Source organism: Anthonomus grandis, chromosome 22, assembly GCF_022605725.1.
Source record: "Anthonomus grandis grandis chromosome 22, icAntGran1.3, whole genome shotgun sequence".
Taxonomy (NCBI): Eukaryota; Metazoa; Arthropoda; class Insecta; order Coleoptera; family Curculionidae; genus Anthonomus; species Anthonomus grandis.
Genome location: NC_065567.1, coordinates 13,109,038 through 13,128,691, shown reverse-complemented (window position 1 = coordinate 13,128,691; position 19,654 = coordinate 13,109,038). Strand labels below are relative to the sequence as shown.

At 31.6% G+C, this 19,654-nt stretch overlaps 1 protein-coding gene and 1 long non-coding RNA gene across 2 annotated transcripts in view; both read left to right on the top strand.

Moving 5' to 3' along the window:
* Window positions 1-19,654, top strand: part of LOC126748940 (uncharacterized) — a 104,742-nt gene that overhangs the window by 22,459 nt on the left and 62,629 nt on the right. The window contains exon 3 of the mRNA XM_050458492.1: window positions 1,014-1,130. Within this exon, the coding sequence (XP_050314449.1) occupies window positions 1,014-1,130 (117 nt within the window). The remainder of the gene's footprint in view (window positions 1-1,013; window positions 1,131-19,654) is intronic.
* Window positions 10,291-13,703, top strand: LOC126748942 (uncharacterized). The gene is made up of 2 exons (XR_007664837.1): window positions 10,291-10,483; window positions 12,874-13,703. It is a non-coding gene; the product is annotated as an uncharacterized LOC126748942 (long non-coding RNA).

Sequence of the window (19,654 nt, the reverse complement as noted above, 5' to 3'; positions counted from 1 at the left end):
ACCTGTTTACTTAAATGTCGACGTTTCGACTTATATTAAGTCATCCTCAGGACACTAAGTCTAGGTTTCTTAAGTTATAATAGGAATTATTTTTAACATGGGTTAAATTGTAGGTGTTATTGTGGGCAAACTAGAATCAACAATAAGCCAAAAAACAAAATGCACAATAACACCTACAATTTAACCCATGTTAAAAACAATTCTACGCTCCTATTATAAATGTGGATTCTTGGAAGACCCATAAAGTCAATTGCTGTTTTGTTTCAGGCTCATAGGCATAGTTCCATAATTCTTCACCTGTATAGATTTTATATAGATTCGATTTTATATATATTTAGATTCTCTTTAGATTTTATATAGATTATAGTCTTCGATGTACCTTAAACATGTTTTTTTAACATTTTTTTGTACCAAGCAGCACGAGCATTCTCTTCGGCGATTGTCAACTTATGCGGGATCCACCACGAACAATTTTTTTTACGGACAAATGTCCATGCCATATCTAATTAATGCTTGTCATACTAATGCCCAAGAATGCCTCTGTATTTTAACGGATGACGATCTTGTTTCATCAGTTCGTAGAGCATCGATATTTTCTGACCCAAAACCCGATTTTGGACGACCTTCACGAATTCGTCCTGGAGCGAACGTCGACCATAATTAAATTCGTTATACCAGTTTTTACATTGCCGTAGGATGATGCTTTTCCGCTGCATAAAAAATTAAGTTCATTGATACACTCTTGTCTTAATAATCTACGTCTAAAAATAATTACTCGAGAACGTTCAGGAGTTAATTTCACTTTTCGCCCGAGATTCATTTTTCAAGTTAAACAACACAATGGCACGCATGTAAACGTCAGGTGTCGCGTGGCAACGTTCGCTGTTACCAAGACCAGAAATATAAATGACAACCCTCGTATCTTCATGATACTCTAAATAAATTATTATTTAATTAACTACACATGATAATGTTTATGAGTCTTTGTTAAAAAGGTGTTTTATATATCCTAGATTTTCAAAACGTCAATCAAGAGCGGCCGAGCTGACAAATGAGCTTCCCATGTATCCAGACCCCTTTGCTGAAAATATCTGGACACCTTTTTTCGCCGCCTCAAGAAGTATTGCGGGGTAAGTGTTGTCACAAAAAGAAGTTTTAGCATAATCTTTTGGTTTTATTTAAGAAATAAAAATTAAATAATTTTTTTATTTTTGAGCCAATATTTTTTTTCGTATTTATGCAGAATTTTTTATCCCTGCTTAAACCCTTTCCGCAATGAATAGGCTGGTGTCATATTAGATCTCTGACATGTGTTATAACTGTGTATTTCTTGGACATTTTTAAAATAAATATGAGATTATCAAGAATTTACGAAGAGGGAACAGTAAGGTTTTCATCCCAGCCTTGCAAGGTTTCTCAGTGCTTTACGCTCAAGTGCAAACACTCTGTATGTTTTACCTAAATGTCCTTACTCACAGAACATAGAAGAGATCAGAGTCGAATAAAGAACTGTAGGCATCGTCTTAGTACCTTAGCCAAAAATTTGATAGCATTTATACCATTATTTAAACCACCTGCATCTCTTATTGAAAATAATAAGTTATAAATGTTGTATTCATTTAGCACTAACCTATCGGCAGCATCACGCTATAATAACATAGCGGCTCTTCGTAAGTTTTCTAGCACTTTTTTTTCTATTCCTGTGTTTCTGGAAAATAGGTCTATAATTTTCAGAGTGTTCTATATTTGCTTTCTTTTAAATAGGACAAATAATTGCGGAAAAAGATGCGGATAACGATTAACTTAATTAAGGGGAATTGTTATAAAATATTAATTGCACTTTATTTACTTTACATTTAGACCAAACACGTCCTTACTGTTTTTATTTTTGAGATTTTTAATTACGTATTAAACTGCAGATATGTGTCAAATTGAAATCTCCGTTTAGATGCTGGAAAATTGCACCTAAAATCCTCAAAAATTAAATGTTTCCGTTCGAAAAGATTTAATGGCAAAGATTTACTTAGATCTCTTTATTTGCCCTTTGCCTATTCGTTAAAATGAGGTCTAGATTTCTAGCTCTCCAAGGAACTCGAAAAAATAGAGCACCACCGTATTTTGATAGTTATATGCATATATCAGATCATATTTAAATAAAACATTTTCTGGTAAATAAATATGATACCCTAGAAAACCAAAACGTTTTTATTCTTCACAGAGTCTTTGATTTTACCAGCTAGCTAAAGAAAAATAATTTAAAAACCCACTTTCTTTAGTTTTTTCAGTAGGTCATTAGACTTGACAGTTTTTCCATCCCAGTGGAAAGTCAGTTTTATTACGCCTATATTTAAATGTGGTGCTGATATGAAATGATCAATTACAGGAGTGTGTGCATACAGTCTGCCATTCCAAAACTTCTGGACAGTCTTATTTATGACCAAATTAATTTTTATTGCAAAGAACTTCTGTTAAGTGAACAGCATGGCTTCAGTCGTGGCAAGTCCGCTATTACAAACTTGTTGTTGTATCAGGGTGGTCTGTTAAATGCTTTGGAGAGGGGTGAATAAGTGTATGTAATATATACAGACTTTTCCAAGGCATTTGACAGTGTCAACCTTAGCTTATTACTAGAATAAATTGAGACTTTTTGGCGTTTCAGATTGTTTGGTGGCCTGGTTTGCGAGTTTTCTTTCTGACAGATTTTAGCAGATACAAATTGGTGATGCTAGGTCACACCTTATCAGTGTGACCTCTGAGGTTCCACAGGGTGGTCATTGTTCTCCCCTGTTGTTTAATATTTTTATTAATGATATTTTGGTTTGCTTTGAAAATAGTAATTTTTTGTTATATGCCGATGATTTAAAGTTTTATAGGGTGATCAGTTCAGACAAGACATGGCAAGATGATCTGAATAAATTGTGTAAATGGTGTGTTGGTAATAGTTTGGCTTTAAATGTGGGTAAATGCAGTTACATTAGTTTCTACAGATAAAACGAATAGGTGATTGCCTCCTGTATTATTGATAATGTCAATCTTAGGTACACTGAAGTAGTAAAGGCCTTCGTATCTTTTTTGATGAACAATTGAATTTTAATACCCATGTGAATACTATTATAACTAAAGCATATAAGGTCCTTGGTTTTGTCCTGCGCAGTTGTAAAGACCTGTCGGTTAAAACTGGCAAAAGGTTGTACATATCACTTTTTGTCTCTTTATTGGAGTATGCATCAATAATTTGGTCTCCTCTTTACATGAATAATTGTATGGTACTGGACAGAGTTCAAAATAAATTTCTACGATTTTGCCTTTATAAACTTCACATTCCGGTTCCTAATGACCATTATTATGATAAAGCAATGAACTTTCTGAATATGCGAAGTTTACTTAAGAGATGCACTGAGAATGATTCAATGTTTATTTATAAACGTTTGAATGGCCTGTGATTTGTCCCGAACTACTTAATAAAATTTTATTTAATATTCCACGTCGTAATCTGAGGGTAAATCGATTGTTTTCTTTGCCTCATCATCATCGTACCTACTTTGCTATGCACTCGCCTATTGAAAGAACCTTGAGGCTAGTAAACTCTACTGGAATTGAAGTTTTGGGAATTTCCATGATTAATAATTTGAAGTGCATTTGATCATTGTCATTTATAATAATATACTTTGATTTGTCTTAGCTAATTTTGCATTATTAATTGTTCAGATTTTGAGAAATTATTATTACTACTTGTAAAACAGTTTAATTATCCTTGTTATTAAGATTAACTCTGATAATTATTGTTAATTAGTGGTTAGGTAGTCTAGCTTTTATTTCTTTTTCATAAATATATATATTTTTTGTAATAGGGTTGATCCCGTGTATTGATTAAATAAATAAATTAATTTGTTCCTTAATCTTTACCTTAATTGAATCTGAATCTGATCTTAAAATGAAAGAATTTATTATAAGTAATATTATGTAGGGTGTTTGATTCAAAACCAAAATCAAATTTGATGCTGCTACATGGTGGCTAATATTGTCACTATTATGACATATAAAAGGTACCAGAAGATATACGTGGAATTTGCTTTCATTTAAGCAGTTCTGGAATCTCTACGCAAATTTTTATGTACAAAATTTTTTTCAATATTTTACATCTTTAAAATAATTTAGGAATATTTAATTATTGTCATTAGACAGTCCAAAATTAAAAACGATAAGCTCACGACCTTCCATTATATCAACTCTTTGATGATGCACTAATTAAACCATAAGAGGTTTTCGGTATTTTCGGTAATCATAGCTCGTAGCAACGTTTTAATCTATAATTTTAAGATTATTGTATATTGGGGTATTTACTAAGAATTATACTACTTAGTTCGAGTGGTCGCTACATTGTAGTACTAATCCTCGACAAAAGGTGCAATAGGAAATTGGTTCAGGAAATATTCCACTAAGAACACCTACATGTGCGAATTAAACCCTATAAAATTAGTATGGCCCGAAGTAAAGCGATATAAAAAAAAATAATACTGGTGATTTAAGAGCTACCAAATTATTAGATTTATTATATAAGGGTATTGAGTCTGTCAGTTCCAATCATTGGAAGAATATCGTCAGACATGTTATAGATATAAAGAATAGAATAAATATAAAGAATTTAGATTATTATTACATACTGTCTAGCGACCAATAATTATGGAAATATAGACAGGTATGATAATATCGACAATCATAGCTATTGAAGCACAAAAGTCTTTCCTGATACAACACTTGTCTTAGAACAAATTAAGTACAGGGTGTTACTAAATTTGGTGCAAATATTTTAAAAGCGTATTGTTGGTGTCAAAATAAGACTTATTTTTCTATAAACATGTATCTTAAAATGCGTCCCCTCAGAGCTGCAGCGCAAATTGCTTGAAGAAAATCCATAATTTGGAACCGTAACTACAGTTATGTGTCAAATCTTCTGAAGATTAGCATGTCCCCGTTTTTTGGGTGGTCTCTTCATTTTCCGTTGCAAAAATGGTGTAAATCCAATTTTAGGGGTTGATTCAGGGAAGCTTACTCTTCTGATGGCCCCTATCTTATATTTTCGATAAAGAATTTAAAAATCTAGCAACACCATCTAGTTAGCCATGAAAAAATCAAAAATTTTTGTCTCTTGCATTTTTTCGATATAATTAAGCGATTTGGAGAAAATACTAGAAAAAACGAAGTGGGCTGTGTCTGCTTTAATTTTTGGTCAATCAAATTCATTTTATAGAAAAAATGCAAAAAACGTTAGATTTTTCATGGCTAATTAGATGGTGTTCTAGGTTTTCAAATTTTTTATTGTAAACATAGGGGCGAGCCCGCTAAATCCTTCCTAAAATTGGGCTTACACCAATTTTGGAAAGGAAAATGTCAAAAGGAACCAAATGTATGGGGAATTTTTAAAAGATTTGACGCATAACTGTAGTCAGTGTTCCAAATAACCAATTATCTTCAAGCTGTAGCTCTAAGGGGACACGTTTTAGGATACATGTTTATAGGAAAAGAAAGTCTTATTGTGCCTCCAACAATACGCTGATAAAATATTTGCACCGAATTGTGTAACACCCTGTATATTGTTTTGAATATCGATAAGGCGTATGTGTTGGGCTGTGTGTCCTTCAATGTTATAAATAGATCACACGCATCAATTCAAATTAAATCTGAATATTTAGAGAAAACATTTATTTACTGTTAACCTGAGAATTCCTTGGTATTGTGAAAGCAACTTCCTAAGTTTCTTAAGCTTGTATTATTTAGATACGTAACCCTGTATCTAAATAATGTAAACTTCAATTAAATATGTTATCATTTCTTGGTTTAATCATAGATTATCAGATTACGTTCAGGTAAACCATTATTTATCCGAGAAAAATTCGTTACCACAACAAATATCAGGTATCGGATATCTGCAAGTCGGTGTCTTCTTCTTTAAGCATCGTCATAAATTTGTCCCTGAAATTCTCAGGTTCGTGATGTGTCAGCCACAAAATTTAGATCTGTCTTTTCCTAAGTCAAATTTAAGGCAGAAATCCATTTTCTATTAGGCATAAAAATATCAGTAAACTTGACATTAAAGAAGCAACATCACGGTATATTTTTAAGGAGGCCCCAAAAATATTTTTTAAAGAAATGTGTTAATCTCTTATAATAGGGAAGCCTGGGATGCTAAATTTGCAGTAAGCGTCATCGAGACCTATGGGATTAAGAAGATTAGGTCTTAAAACGAAGAAAAGTGTATATTAAGTTTGGTATTTTAGTGTGGATGTGAGCATATACAAATTTTCGTACGAAAAAGTAAAACAATCACATGGAAATATTCGAGCGCGTCAGACATTCATCATGTATATGCGCTATGTCTTTCTGATAACCGAGAGATATTAATCTAACGAGTAGTGAGCGAACGGTGTCGAAAAGAGGTAGAAAAAGAACAGAAAAAACAAGTTATTCGAGCGTGTGAGATATTTAGAGGGGACGTTAAGTGACCTCAAAAAAGCGTCCTATTCAAATGTCTTATGGTTCAGACGGGACTAAAAGTCATGATCAATTTTTGAAGATGTAAAACAAAATGTGACTTTGAACTACTCGAGCGCGTCAGATCTTTAAAAAGACGGTTCAATTTGATGTCCTTGTCGTCCTAAATGATACTTTGACAATATATGGAGGATCATTGTTAATCTCACACCAAAGGAAAAAAAATATATTTATATTTTTTATTACTGGACGTAATTAAACAATATACATTTTTATATATAATTTTATTATTTATTGATATAAAACTAGCTTAAAAAAATAAAAATAAGTATCTTAATCTTCATCCTCACTGGATTCCTCTACGAAGTTGGTTTCCACTTGGTCAATTTCTTCGTCATCTCGTGTTTTTGTAGAAACGTACCTGAATGTAAATCTACAGCTCCTAAAATGTCGAGGTGTAATGTAACGTAAGGTGTTATCAACAAACCAAGTCGGTAACCAAACCAAGTTTTGTCTCCACAAAATTCATTATTTTAATGCATAGAAAGCTTATTACATTAAATTAACATAATTGTTTTGATACAGCAAACAAATCGGAGAGAGTGAGATATAGAGAAAGTGTGAGAAGGAAAGAGAGATGCAAAGTGGAAAATACAATTCTTACTCTCAATAGCTGTACGCTCCACGCTATTTTAGTAATAGTAGGTACTTATATACTAGTATTATATACTATACTAGTATTTATGGTTTTAGCTACAACGCCCCATGAAAATCGTCAGATGATATTTTTTTCGGTAATTCTTAAAGAATTTTCTTCAAAATAAAAAAAAAATCAATCACGCTCAAGTATTTCAATATTAGGGTTTTTTCTTACAACTTTGTGACTTGCCCACCTCCTTACGCCACGTTCAAATCGTCAGATTATCGAAATATACGCTCTTCTTCTTATACTTAACTTACCTTGTCTTAATCAAACGCGCTCGGGTTTTTCTGATGATCGATTTTTTTTACTAATCTGACGGACTGCTGTTAACGCACGCCTCTATAGTAAGGATTCATTTATGGTAGGAATACATTATAGTGTACAAGGTTTATGAAGCATATATCGTAAAGGTTACATTACACTACAGGGAAAGATGAAATCAAATAATTTTTCAAGTCTAAATTTAACATAAATTCTTTATTTCAGTGAAACGAAAAATGGCAAAAACAAAATTGATTTAACAAGTAGACAATAAATAACAACCGAGACCTTAAGTGCTGCGCACTTTTTGAACACTTGTTATACGAAGATATTTCTTTGCACGAAATGCTAGAAAATATTAAAAGTAAAATGATTTACGCCAGAGCGTAGTTCAACAAGTTTTCAGAAATTTCGACTATGATAAATGGCACGAAATAAGTTTGTCGGGTTATCTTTAGAAAGTTTCGTACTTCCACTTCCATGAATTTCCCTCTCGTAGCAAGGCGCTGTAATGAAATTTATATGCTCAAAATAATTGTGGCTGGAACTTAGAACTAAGTAGAAATTCTTGGGTCCAAAATAATTATAATATCAATTAAATTGTAAATTATATAATTAACATAAAATGTAAAAGTTATATCTGCACAAAATTAAAATTTAATAAACATTTTATCATGACATCCGTAGCGAACACAATTATTTAATTAAACCATGTTTATTGACAATGACAATAGCTGAATGTTATGCAAATAATTTAAAATTAGTTAATTAATAGGTCAATAATAATATCAATTAAATAATATAATTTTTAACAATGTTTTTTTTTTAATATAAGAAAAGTCCCACGAAGGGTTTTGGTTCTAAATATAAAAAGGGCTACTCTTTTTTAATAAAGAATTTCACTGCTTACTATAATAATTCATGCTTCTTTCTAAGTAAATGTCAAGTGGGGAGTTTTGCATTTATTATGGTAAATCTTAGCTACACTTCTAGTTCTTAATTAGATTACCAGCCTTAATTACATTTTAATTACCAGTTCTGTCCCAAACTAACAGTTTAAGCAATTTACAGCTCGATTAGCTAAAAGAGAAAGTCAAAAAATCCTTATTGAAAAATTTTTCTGTGATATTATAGATCGATACATCGGCTATGTTTGTTGATTTGTCAAATCAGCACATTTATGAAGGAGTTAAAATTCAGTAGCAGTTGAAAAGTACATATTTCTTTTGTTTTCATATTGTCTTCAAGTAGTATTGAAAAAAAAATTAAATTGGCTGATATAGGTCATATTACCATAATTTCAATTTCTCTTAAAAAAAAACTACTTTACTTCCCCTCAAAATCTCAAGTCTTTGATATTTAATAAAGTGTTTATTTACTTTCAAATTTGATACAAGAAAAGCGTCATAAATACAACAGTATATTTCATTTTAATGTTGTTTTTGATAGGCTCATCCATTCATTTGCTGGAGAATGGAACTTTATTTCAAATAATTTTTTACTCGAGGAAGATAAGAGAGTCCTGAAATACAAATAGCTTTACTTTTAAAATCCTTCAGCCTTGAAATAAGTTGTCATTACTAACTTCCACAAAGGTGATATAGAAGTAAGTTAATTTTCATGCATTCGAATCTAAGTAAAGTCTAGTGAAAATATAACATTAAATAATATATAACATTATATTAATATAAGAAAATACTTAATATATAATATTATAGATAATATAAACTTTGTACGCATTTATTTATAAATGTATCTTTAAATTTGAATAAAAATAAAATTTACTAAGTTATTTAACTTCAAACGAATAAAATTAGTCAAGCATAACTCTTGTTTTAAAATGTATATTATTTTGTTCTTTTTTTTCCAGACTTACTGGCTTGAGGTTCGGATCAAAATATTTTCTGTTCTCGTAATTCATTATAACTCGGTTTTCGTCCCTTTATGATGGAATTATTATTTACATGTTACATTAATAATGCTAATCCAACTTTATTCAATAAAAGGTAAAAGTAAATTTCATACAAAAATGATATTAATAATACGTAGTATGTATATGAACAAAAATTTATTGAATGGGTGGAAATCAAAGTAACAACGTTGGTTTTAATACCCTACCCTAGTGTAAATTATAACTATATATATTTTCAATATTGTAAGTAAATTAATGTTAGTTCATTTTCATCGATATATTCCAATAAAAAGAGTTATGTGACATATATGTACTATACTTACATAAAATGTAACTATAAAAATAAGGAATACCGTCTAAAATGATGAATCAGTGATAAGGTATGTTTCTGCATAAGGAATGTCCAACAAATAAATAAAATAAAGCGGGATTTTTTCCTTGTCTTCTAGACCATTTTGATTTGTGTATTTATTTTACTGATTAAGCAAGTCAACATATTTTGGTTTTAAACTCTTACCAAAACTAGAGATAGAACATTGTAGTATCCAAGAGAGAAGTGAGTTAATAGTTCGGAAGAAAATGTCTACATTGGGATGTTCTGTGAAATGTTCTGTGGTGAAATATAATGTTCGGAGCATAGACATCTGTTCTCAACATTTGTGATTTTATTATACAAAATTATATATTTTATTGTATAATAAATGTAAATTTTATTATACAAATTATTGTACGTGATTCGGGGAGTGACAGTACTCCTAAAAATAGTAAAAAAAGTTCCTATAAGTGTACGGCCAGACTGAAATGTAGGCGGGCGTTAAGCGGGCGACGTTAGACGTTGGACGAGTGAGCGATTTTTTGGAAGGCGATCTTTTGGCCATACTAAAAATATAAAATCGCAGATTTGTCGTATTCTGTGGCCAGTAAACGTGGCGCCTTTATCTAAACGAAAAAGAAATATTTTAATACACAATAATCCCTATATGAAGTGGAAATTATTTTTGGAGAAGTTTCGTAGATATGGATTTTATTAAGTAAGGTAATAAAAGGCTTACGAAAATGACGACAAATTATCGATCTCCTATATCAGCAGAAGAAAGACTGGTAGTAACGTTAAGGTAAGAATATATTTTTTATATATAATAATGAAATGCTAGCTATAGAAATAGGAGTTTTTAGTTAACTTTATTATAACAGGCTAGTTAAACCAATTTTCTAACAAAAACTCCAATAGATTATATTATACGTTAAATATGAACCTGGGTCATTACTGCAACCTGCTTGGTTTTCCAAGTTATCATTTTCCAAAAGCGAAAGTTGTAAAATCTGCTGTTCGCGCTCTGTCAGCTTCTTTTTCTTTAAAATTAATTACATGATATCCGAGTTAATTTCTAGTTTTTCAAATTCAGTGAAATTAGCCATATGGGGCAAAAGACTTTTAACGAAAGGTAAATCGGCGTTATCATTGTCTTTCGCTTCGTTTTGCCACATTTCAATTTTTTACTTTCTAAACTTAAAAATTTGTTCTTGGATATCTTTTTTGGTCCTTTTAAGTACTCGAGAAATTGAGCTGCTTCTTGATGTTGTTCGTAGCGGTATTGATGAGGATAAAGAAGGTTGTGAATGTAGATCGCTGGCTTCATTGTTTTCATTATTTTCTACGGAATAGATTTCTTCGAATTCATTTGAATCTTCATTGCAAGAAAACAAATTCCCCTGTGTAGCAGAAGGAGTAACAAAATTATTTAAAAAATACATTTGTTCAAAATACTACCACCTTGGTCTTACAGGTGGTACTGGCTCCCGATCTGGGAATGGATATTTTTTTAACCTCCTTTCTGAACTGATCTTTTAACTTTTGTTACCTGTTTTTGGCATCCGTAGCTAAAAATAAAACATAATTTAAAACACTATGATAGCTAATTTATGATTTTTATATTAACTTTTTGTGATATTTTTACTTATTTATATTTTTTTTTAGGTAATTGGCAACGGGTTTATCGTTCAGATCGTTTGCTTTTCGAATGAGAAAATCTACCGTAAGCAACATCGTTTTTGAAACCTACCAAATTATTTAGGAAGAACTAGTGGAAAAATGTATGCCAATTCCAATTGAGAACTGAGAGAGAATGAAATTTCCAAATTGTTTTGGCTCGATAGATAGAAAACACTGTCAAATAAGATGCCCACCAAATTCTGGATCACATTATTTAAATTATCTACACTATTTCTCTGTCGTGCTACAAGCTGTAGTTGATGTGGACAAAAAATTTTTAACCATTGAAGTTGGAGGCCGTGGTAAACAAAGATTTGCAGGATCAACGCGATTCAATTTTTTAGAAAGTAATTTTTTGAATGTCCCTCGTCCTACTGATTTACACAAACGTAGAATTGTCACATTTTTTGATAGGTGACGAAGCGTACGCTCTAAAATCATATTTAATGAGGCCTTATCCGAGACGCGGACTTAATCCCAAAAAAGAATACTTTAGCAAATGCCTTTCCACTGCTAGAAAATGTATCGAGTATGTATATACTTTTGAAATACTCTGTGCCAAATGGCGTTTTTTAAATAAAGACATAGAAATACTGCCTGTCAAATCTTGCATACTTATTAAGTGTGCTTGTATCCTGCATAATTTAGAACGGCACAAAGATGGCAACAGTGATCTCCACTATCGTCACATATCGGAGCAATATCAGGAAAATAATTAACCTACCTTTGATGGAAGAACAAATAATAGAGGGAGTTCAAGAGTGCAAGTTCTCTGAGTTTGCATTATTCATATATCATATTATTCAATTAAACGTAAAATAACACATTATTCTTTAAACTGAAATCTAAATATTAAGTATGAATGAAAATAAAGTATATGATTCTAACCCCAATTATCAGTATCTAGATCAAAAGCGGATCTATATGCTTCGGAAAGAATATTGCTTGTATTGTTATCTGCCGGTGGTAGGGATGTGTTGGGTGATTCTGGAGAAATCAAAGTTTCACCTGATTCCGGGATCGGCAAAGTACTAAATGCACTGGTGCATCTGGAAGAACCTAATTTGCTTGTACCTTCTATATTTGACACTCTGGAACGAGTCAAAATTTGCTGAATTTCAGCTTGAGCCGTGACGGCCGCTAAAAGGGGCAACTTATTTAATTGTGCAGCTACGCTCTTCCCGAAAATATCGAATTCATTTTCAGATGATTCCGTAGATTGTAGATCTCGAATAGACGTCGTTAAAGAATTTAAGTCTTTGATGCAACCAGCAACTTCTTTAGTCTTGGACTTCGCTGCCTTATGGCGTTTTAGAGTAGGTTCATTAATAGCTCCACTAACATTCGCTTTTATTACCTCTGCTGCTAATGGTACTTCTTCGTGTGTTGCCTCTTCAACTTCATCTTCTACTTGTAATGTATTCGATCCATTATATGTTTCTGAAGCCTAGAAAATATCTCATATTCACACATTTGTCATAATAAGAAATTATTTAGTATTTTTTATTTTAGGTACCAAAAAGTAACAAAGAATGGAAAGCTATCGAAAGTGATTTCAACCATAGATGGAATTTTCCAGGATGTTATGGTGCCATTGATGGAAAACATACTTATTCGAGCTCCTGAGAATTGTGGCAGTAACTTTTTCAACTATAAGGGACAAAACAGTATTATTTTGATGGCAATTGTAGACGGAAATTACAATTTTATATACATTGATGTTGGCTACAATGGAAGAGCCTCAGATGGAGGAGTTTTTGCGCAGTGTTCTATTTTTGCTGCTTTAGAAAACAATATATTACCGGATGGTGGATTTCTTGTTGGAGACGACGCTTTTCCGTTAAAGCATTATTTACTTAAACCATATTCAAAGAATGCACTTACTGTTGATGAAAAAATCTTCAATTATAGATTGTCTCGTGCAAGAAGAATTGTGGAAATTGGTTTTGGTATTTTAGTGTCGAGATTTCGAGTTTTTGAGAAACCCATAGCTTGTGGACTATCATCAGTAGATAAAATAGTCAGAACATGTTGTGTCCTACATAACTGGCTTAGATGCACTACTGTAAATGAATATTTTCCAAAGGGATCCGTTGACGAAGAAGATATCGATCAAGGTAGAATTATTCTTGGAAGTTGGAGGTCAGAAGTAGCTGGTTTGCCATCAGTTTCACGTATAGGAAGTAATCATTCTTCACAATTTGCAAGAAATTTAAGGGATAAATATAAACACTATTTTATGACTACAGGGGCCGTTTCATGGCAGGAACGAATGATTTTTTAATTTCTTTTTAATATATTTTGTATTCAATTACTAATATAGGTACATATAATAAAAAATATATAGTAGCTTCTTACTTACCAAATTACTGCATGTTACCCTTCTCTTATCCTTGTTTGTAAAAACATATGCATAACTGAAAACCACTTCATTTTTGGTTTATATATTTCATCGGCTCCGGCCCCAGAGCTTTGCGATTTCTTAATTTTTGCTACCTCTTGTACATAAGTCGACCTTAGAGTTTTTATTTTGTTTTTTACATCTATTGGACCAAAATTCTCGATTTCCATTGTTTCCACAATTCTTTTTATAGCCGACTCACGGGCTTGTTTATTTCTATAGATTACCAACTGTGTATTCCAAAGGCACTCTTCCTCCCTATATAATTCTACAAACTTTACTGTGGTATCTTCAGTCCATTTTGCGCACATTTTGAATAATAATAACACCTACACTTTAAAACAATTACTAAAACTACGTACTGATTTATTTAGTAAAATCGAACGCTGGAATCATCGTGTCTACACAGGTTTAGTTAAGAGGATAGTGGGAGTGGGGGTAACCACTTGCTCCAGTAAATAGAAATGCTTTCTATTCACTGTACTGGAATCGTTACTAAAATCAGTACTGGAATTTAGTATTGGAATATATGTTTACACAAAGCAAGTACTAAAATCCAGTGCTGGATTTTAGTAACTTGTTCAAGTCACTGGCATCGTGTAAACCCCCCTTTAGCTTTTGGAAAAATCGCTCGCTCGCTTATCGCCCGCTTCAGGCCCACCCGCATTTCAGTTTGGCTGTAACCTAAGTATGTGGCAGTAAATTTATATTAATGGTTAATCAACATAAATTTATGAAAGTTAAGGCGTTTCAAAAGTAATCAAGTATTTATTAGATAATTATTTTAAAAAATAAAAATTTCGCGATTTTTACGACTTAAATCTTATTGCTTTAAAGAACGAAATAAACCCATTATGAAATTTCCTTATTAAAATAATGCTTTCTTTAATTCATTCATATTAAATGTTTAAAGTGACCACCATTCATTTTAATACAGACTTTTTCTCCACGATCTACGTATCGGAACAGTCAATAATGCGTTGCAGTAGTTGCTCTTCAGTATTAATCGGCACTGAGTAAACCAAAGTTTTCTATTCTAAAGAGTTCTATCACCCCCGAATTTTGTTTTACATTATTCCAATGACCCCTTGTATAGATATGGAAGCTTTACACTTCAATGATTTTGTCAAATGTATAAATATGAAAATTTTCTTTTTATGACTGATACCTTGTCTTGTTCTAATTCCATGAAAAAGTCAATAGTTTTAAAATCTGCGGATCCGTCTCAGAAGTCAAACAAGTAATTAAAACACACTAATTAAAATGTGATAATACAAAAGCATCGAACAGCATAATTTTTAAGCTTGCATACAGAATTGTAAGGTTTATAATAGTTTATTTAATGCAAGATGAAATATGCTGCAAAACGTGGTGAACTATAGAGAATTATACCCACATTTTTCATTTTACTAAAAAACTGTAACAATTGATCATTTATTATTATTTCTAATTGTTAAGCTAGTTTACTTCTTTCAACTGGTAGGCCGAATAGACCAGCAGTTAATTTTTTACTATTCAACCTAAGAGAATGTGAACCTAAGAGATATCAGAGTGTCAAAAACTTTTGAAATAATCGAACAAAACCAGAATAATACACATTCTCTTATCGTTGACTTTAAAAATATAGTCTGTGTCATTGAATAAATCAGTGGCACAGCTTTGCCCCCTCCTTTAACCAGATTCTGTTTGGCAAATTATATTTTTTGTATATGTGATACGCAATTTATTGTTTTAATTTTTTTAAAGATTTTTGACAAAACTGATAACTATAACGATAAACTTATAGGTGTCAGCTCGCTATATTCTGTTTGACTAAGGGTTTTAGAAATAGGGACAATACAGGCCTGTTTCCACTGACGAGGAATCTCATGATTATTAATACAAAATAAATTTTATAATGTGTGTTTTATATTGACGAAGAAAGAAACAGCAAAGCATAAAAAATCATTCTGAAAAAATAACTCACTAACATTTACTTTCATACACCCCCAACTTTTTCAGATCAGGCCAAAGTTTTTTTTAATCATTTTGATCAACAGATGATTTTAAAAAAGCTTGCTTTTCTCTACGAATTTTTAAAGCAGCATGCATGTCTAAAAAAATGCTTAAATTATTGTTTAACACGTCAATTTTTATTTCGGCCAAGAAATTATATTATTAAAATGTTAGCAGCATTTTATCCATGTAGCAGCATAATGTTTATTTAGAGACTCCAAGTAAACATTATTATAATCACGATATGGCTCAGGGTTGCGTAATTGCAAAATAGTTTTTTAAATCATTAAAGAAAATTTAATTGTACAGAAGAAAATTAAAATAATATTTAACTTATTGTTATTTAACTAGCAAACAAATGAAATTGTTACCTGATTTTAACATTCAGTTTAATAGAAATAAATTATTTTGTTCTACACAGACCATAATTACAAAAAAAAATGCCATGATAAATACAATAATAATCAATATGTCAAATATTCAATAAAAAAAATTAATTTATCTTACAAAATATATGCCAGACTTCAAGCAACTGAGCAATAGAAGGTAACATGATCTCAACAATCAATATATCCAAAATTTAATGAGAAGCCATTATTTTGTTTTCAAAAGAACCAAAAGATGAACCGTGAGATGAATAGATATTTCTACGGGTACTTCAAAAAAAGGGATATATAACACTGTTTTGCTATAAACCTGGAAAATTGAGATTATTTTATTATAGAAACACTGTGTGGGAGCACAACACACAATACGAAAAAGGTATAAATTTGAATATAAATTAGCTAGCAGCGCCGAAAATAATGTTGTCTCTAGAGCAGAAAATCAAATCGAATTTTCGACAGCCTTGTTATTAAAAATATAATATATAAATTGTTTTAAAAGCCTATGTCTGACTCAAAAACTACACTTTTCTCAAAAATTGCTTTTTAAAATTGTATTTTCCCAATTTATAGAAAATGGCTTTATACAAAAATATTTTTCTTCGACTGAAAAGCTGTTAATTAGAGCAAAACCGAATACTGAATACTACTAGTTGACAAGATATTTTATTTTAAACACATTTGAGGCTATACATCAATTATCCTGATATTTTAGGGTTTTAATGCAATAAAATCAATAACTTCCAGTTTTTTCAGTCTGCTGTAACTTTATAAAGAAAATTAATATTTATATCACGCCTAAAGTCTTAAAATAATATTAATCTCATGCAAGCTTTCAAGTTAATTTATTTTAAAAGGCTCTGGCAATTCAAACTTTTTTCCTTGTAATAGCTTTACTCTTTAGAAATTTATTTTCTCAGTCAAACGATCCTATTTTTTTAAGCACCGGCGGTAAAACTACTTATTGCTTAATTAAAATGCCTGCGAAACCTACAAGCAAATTCCTTGCTGAATACTGAATTTACGATTTCATTAAAGCCATGCGAGGCTTCCCGTGCATCATTATAATGAGTGAAATTACAATTTAACAGTAGTAGGTATTAAAATTTTTCCCTTTCTTTATTCCCCATTCATTTGTTTGCTGATGGTTTTTAGTTTTTATAGATATATACTCATTATTCTAATACAATATTAACAGGTTTCAAGACATACACAGTAGAGACGGTAAACTAATAAAGTTTAGTTAAACTCCAAGTTTCCAAAATGTTATTAAAGTGTAAAACATGTGTTAATAATAAGGGTCAACCAAAAGAACGATTTAATATTTACAAGATGCTCTAATAGGAAGAACTTCGCTAACAATCTTAAGAAAAATATTTCACAAAAACGCAAAAATTCGTACGGCCTTTTTCAATCCCTCCAAAAGAGTAACCCTTAACTACAACAGTACTTAATTTTTTTAAAAGGCCTTATGGCACTTATGGCACCTTGCTGGAAAGCTCTTTTAAATGGGAAATTAGCGGTGTACTTTTCTTTTTAAAACAAATTAACCCTTTACTTTAAATTAAGTAAAACTGTTTAGAGGTATGAAAACAAAATATCCTGACGTTAAAATGCGTGTTTTGCTTATCTTGAGAAAGTAATCAATCACTAAAAAATGGCCCGAGTCATCCCACAAGGAATCAGGTCAGGTCAGAACTTATCCCACATATTTTTTAAATGGAATCATACCTCTTGGGCGTCCTCGTGCGAATGCTAGATAATAATGGAGATTGATGACACATTTTGTTTGTCATTAAAAAAATTAAATTTCTTTTTTTTACATTAAATTTAAGCATTCTTGGTACTGTTACTGTTTTTAGTATACTGTTTCTGTAATTTTTGTACAAAAGGAATTATTAATAACTTAAGTCACTGTCCAAGATGGAAACTACTTACTTCTTGATAAATCCCTAAATGAAAATAGAACTCTGTTTGTCAACTTCTTAAAACATTTGGGGTAACTAATTATATTTTGTGATCCTCTGTTTTAGTTCTTCAATATTTCTGGGTCTTGGAGCATATACTTTACCTTTAAGGTAACTCAAAAGGTAAAAATCTTGCTGGATATTCGATGGTCCTTCTCCATCCAATCCATCCATTAAGAAATTGTCGTACATTAGCAGTATAATGAGTAGTAGCACTATCTTGCTAAAAGTAGATTCTTTCATCAAAATTTCTATTTTCAGTAGGAAATAGTCGTGTTTCGTAAAAAATCAAGATAATTGTCAACAGTTAAATTGTTATTAAAAAATATTGGTGATCTCCAGTGATTCCAGCGCACATATTAGTTTTTGCTTGATGTTGTGTATGCTGCTTGACGTTTACTTTGGATTTGTTTCAGCATAGTAAAAATAATTTTGCAGGTACCTAAAAAGAAAATGTAAGCGATAGATATTTGCAAAGACTACATAATAAGATTTTGGCTTAAACTTTAAAACGGTATCAGCATCTACCTACGCATGTACCTCTCCATTAATAGTAAAACTGGCTTCATCTTAAAATAACACCTATCCATTATAAATTAAATTCATCAGGGTTTCGCATAATTTTAATCTACGATCAGGATCATCCTCTAGCAGTTCCTGAACAGGTTTCATTTTAAAAGCTGTTTTAAAAGGAACATGATAAAGGTCTAAATTGCGTAGAGTTCTATTTGGAACATTGAGACCCACTTTAGAAACAAGGAGCATTAATCATGCCATTAACCAGCTTAAAGACAAAACAAAGATCAGCGTTCACACGCCTTTTGGCCAATTTATCTAGGTTAAGTCTTACTCTCATGTCCTCACGATGGTACTCGTCAAAGCTGATGCCCATTCTAAATGCAGCACACCGTAAAAATCCATCTTGCACTCTCTCAATCATATCTATTGAATTCTGATATAGAGGAGACCACACTACTGAAGAGAATTCAAGATTAGATCTAACCAGTGAGACATAAAGGAGTCTATAGGCTTGCAGAGAGAGATGTGAATTATACCTGTTTACAGTACCCAACACTCTTAGTCCCTTTAAAGTTATTTTAGAGATGTGATGAACAAATCTCAGATGCTCATCGAACCACACGCCCAAATCCTTGACTACATTCACATACTGCAAGGACTTACAAAGGATACTATATGTAGAATTGAATCTCTTCGAACCTCTATGAAATGATATGTAGGAACACTTGGAAATATTGAGCTTCAATCCGTTCATCACTGACCACTCACACAAAGCATCAAGGTCTTCCTGAAGTTTGGCTATATCATTCACCTGCTTAATCTGCATGTAGAGCTTCAGGTCATCAGCAAACATACTTACAGAACTATGATTGATCACATTAACAATATCATTCACAAATAGATTGAAGAGCAGAGGGGCACAGTGAGATCCCTGAGGAACCCCTGAGACTACATTAGTAGGTGCAGAAGTACAGCCATGCACCTTCACACTCTGAGTTCTTCCTATCAGGAAACTCTTTAGCCACTTT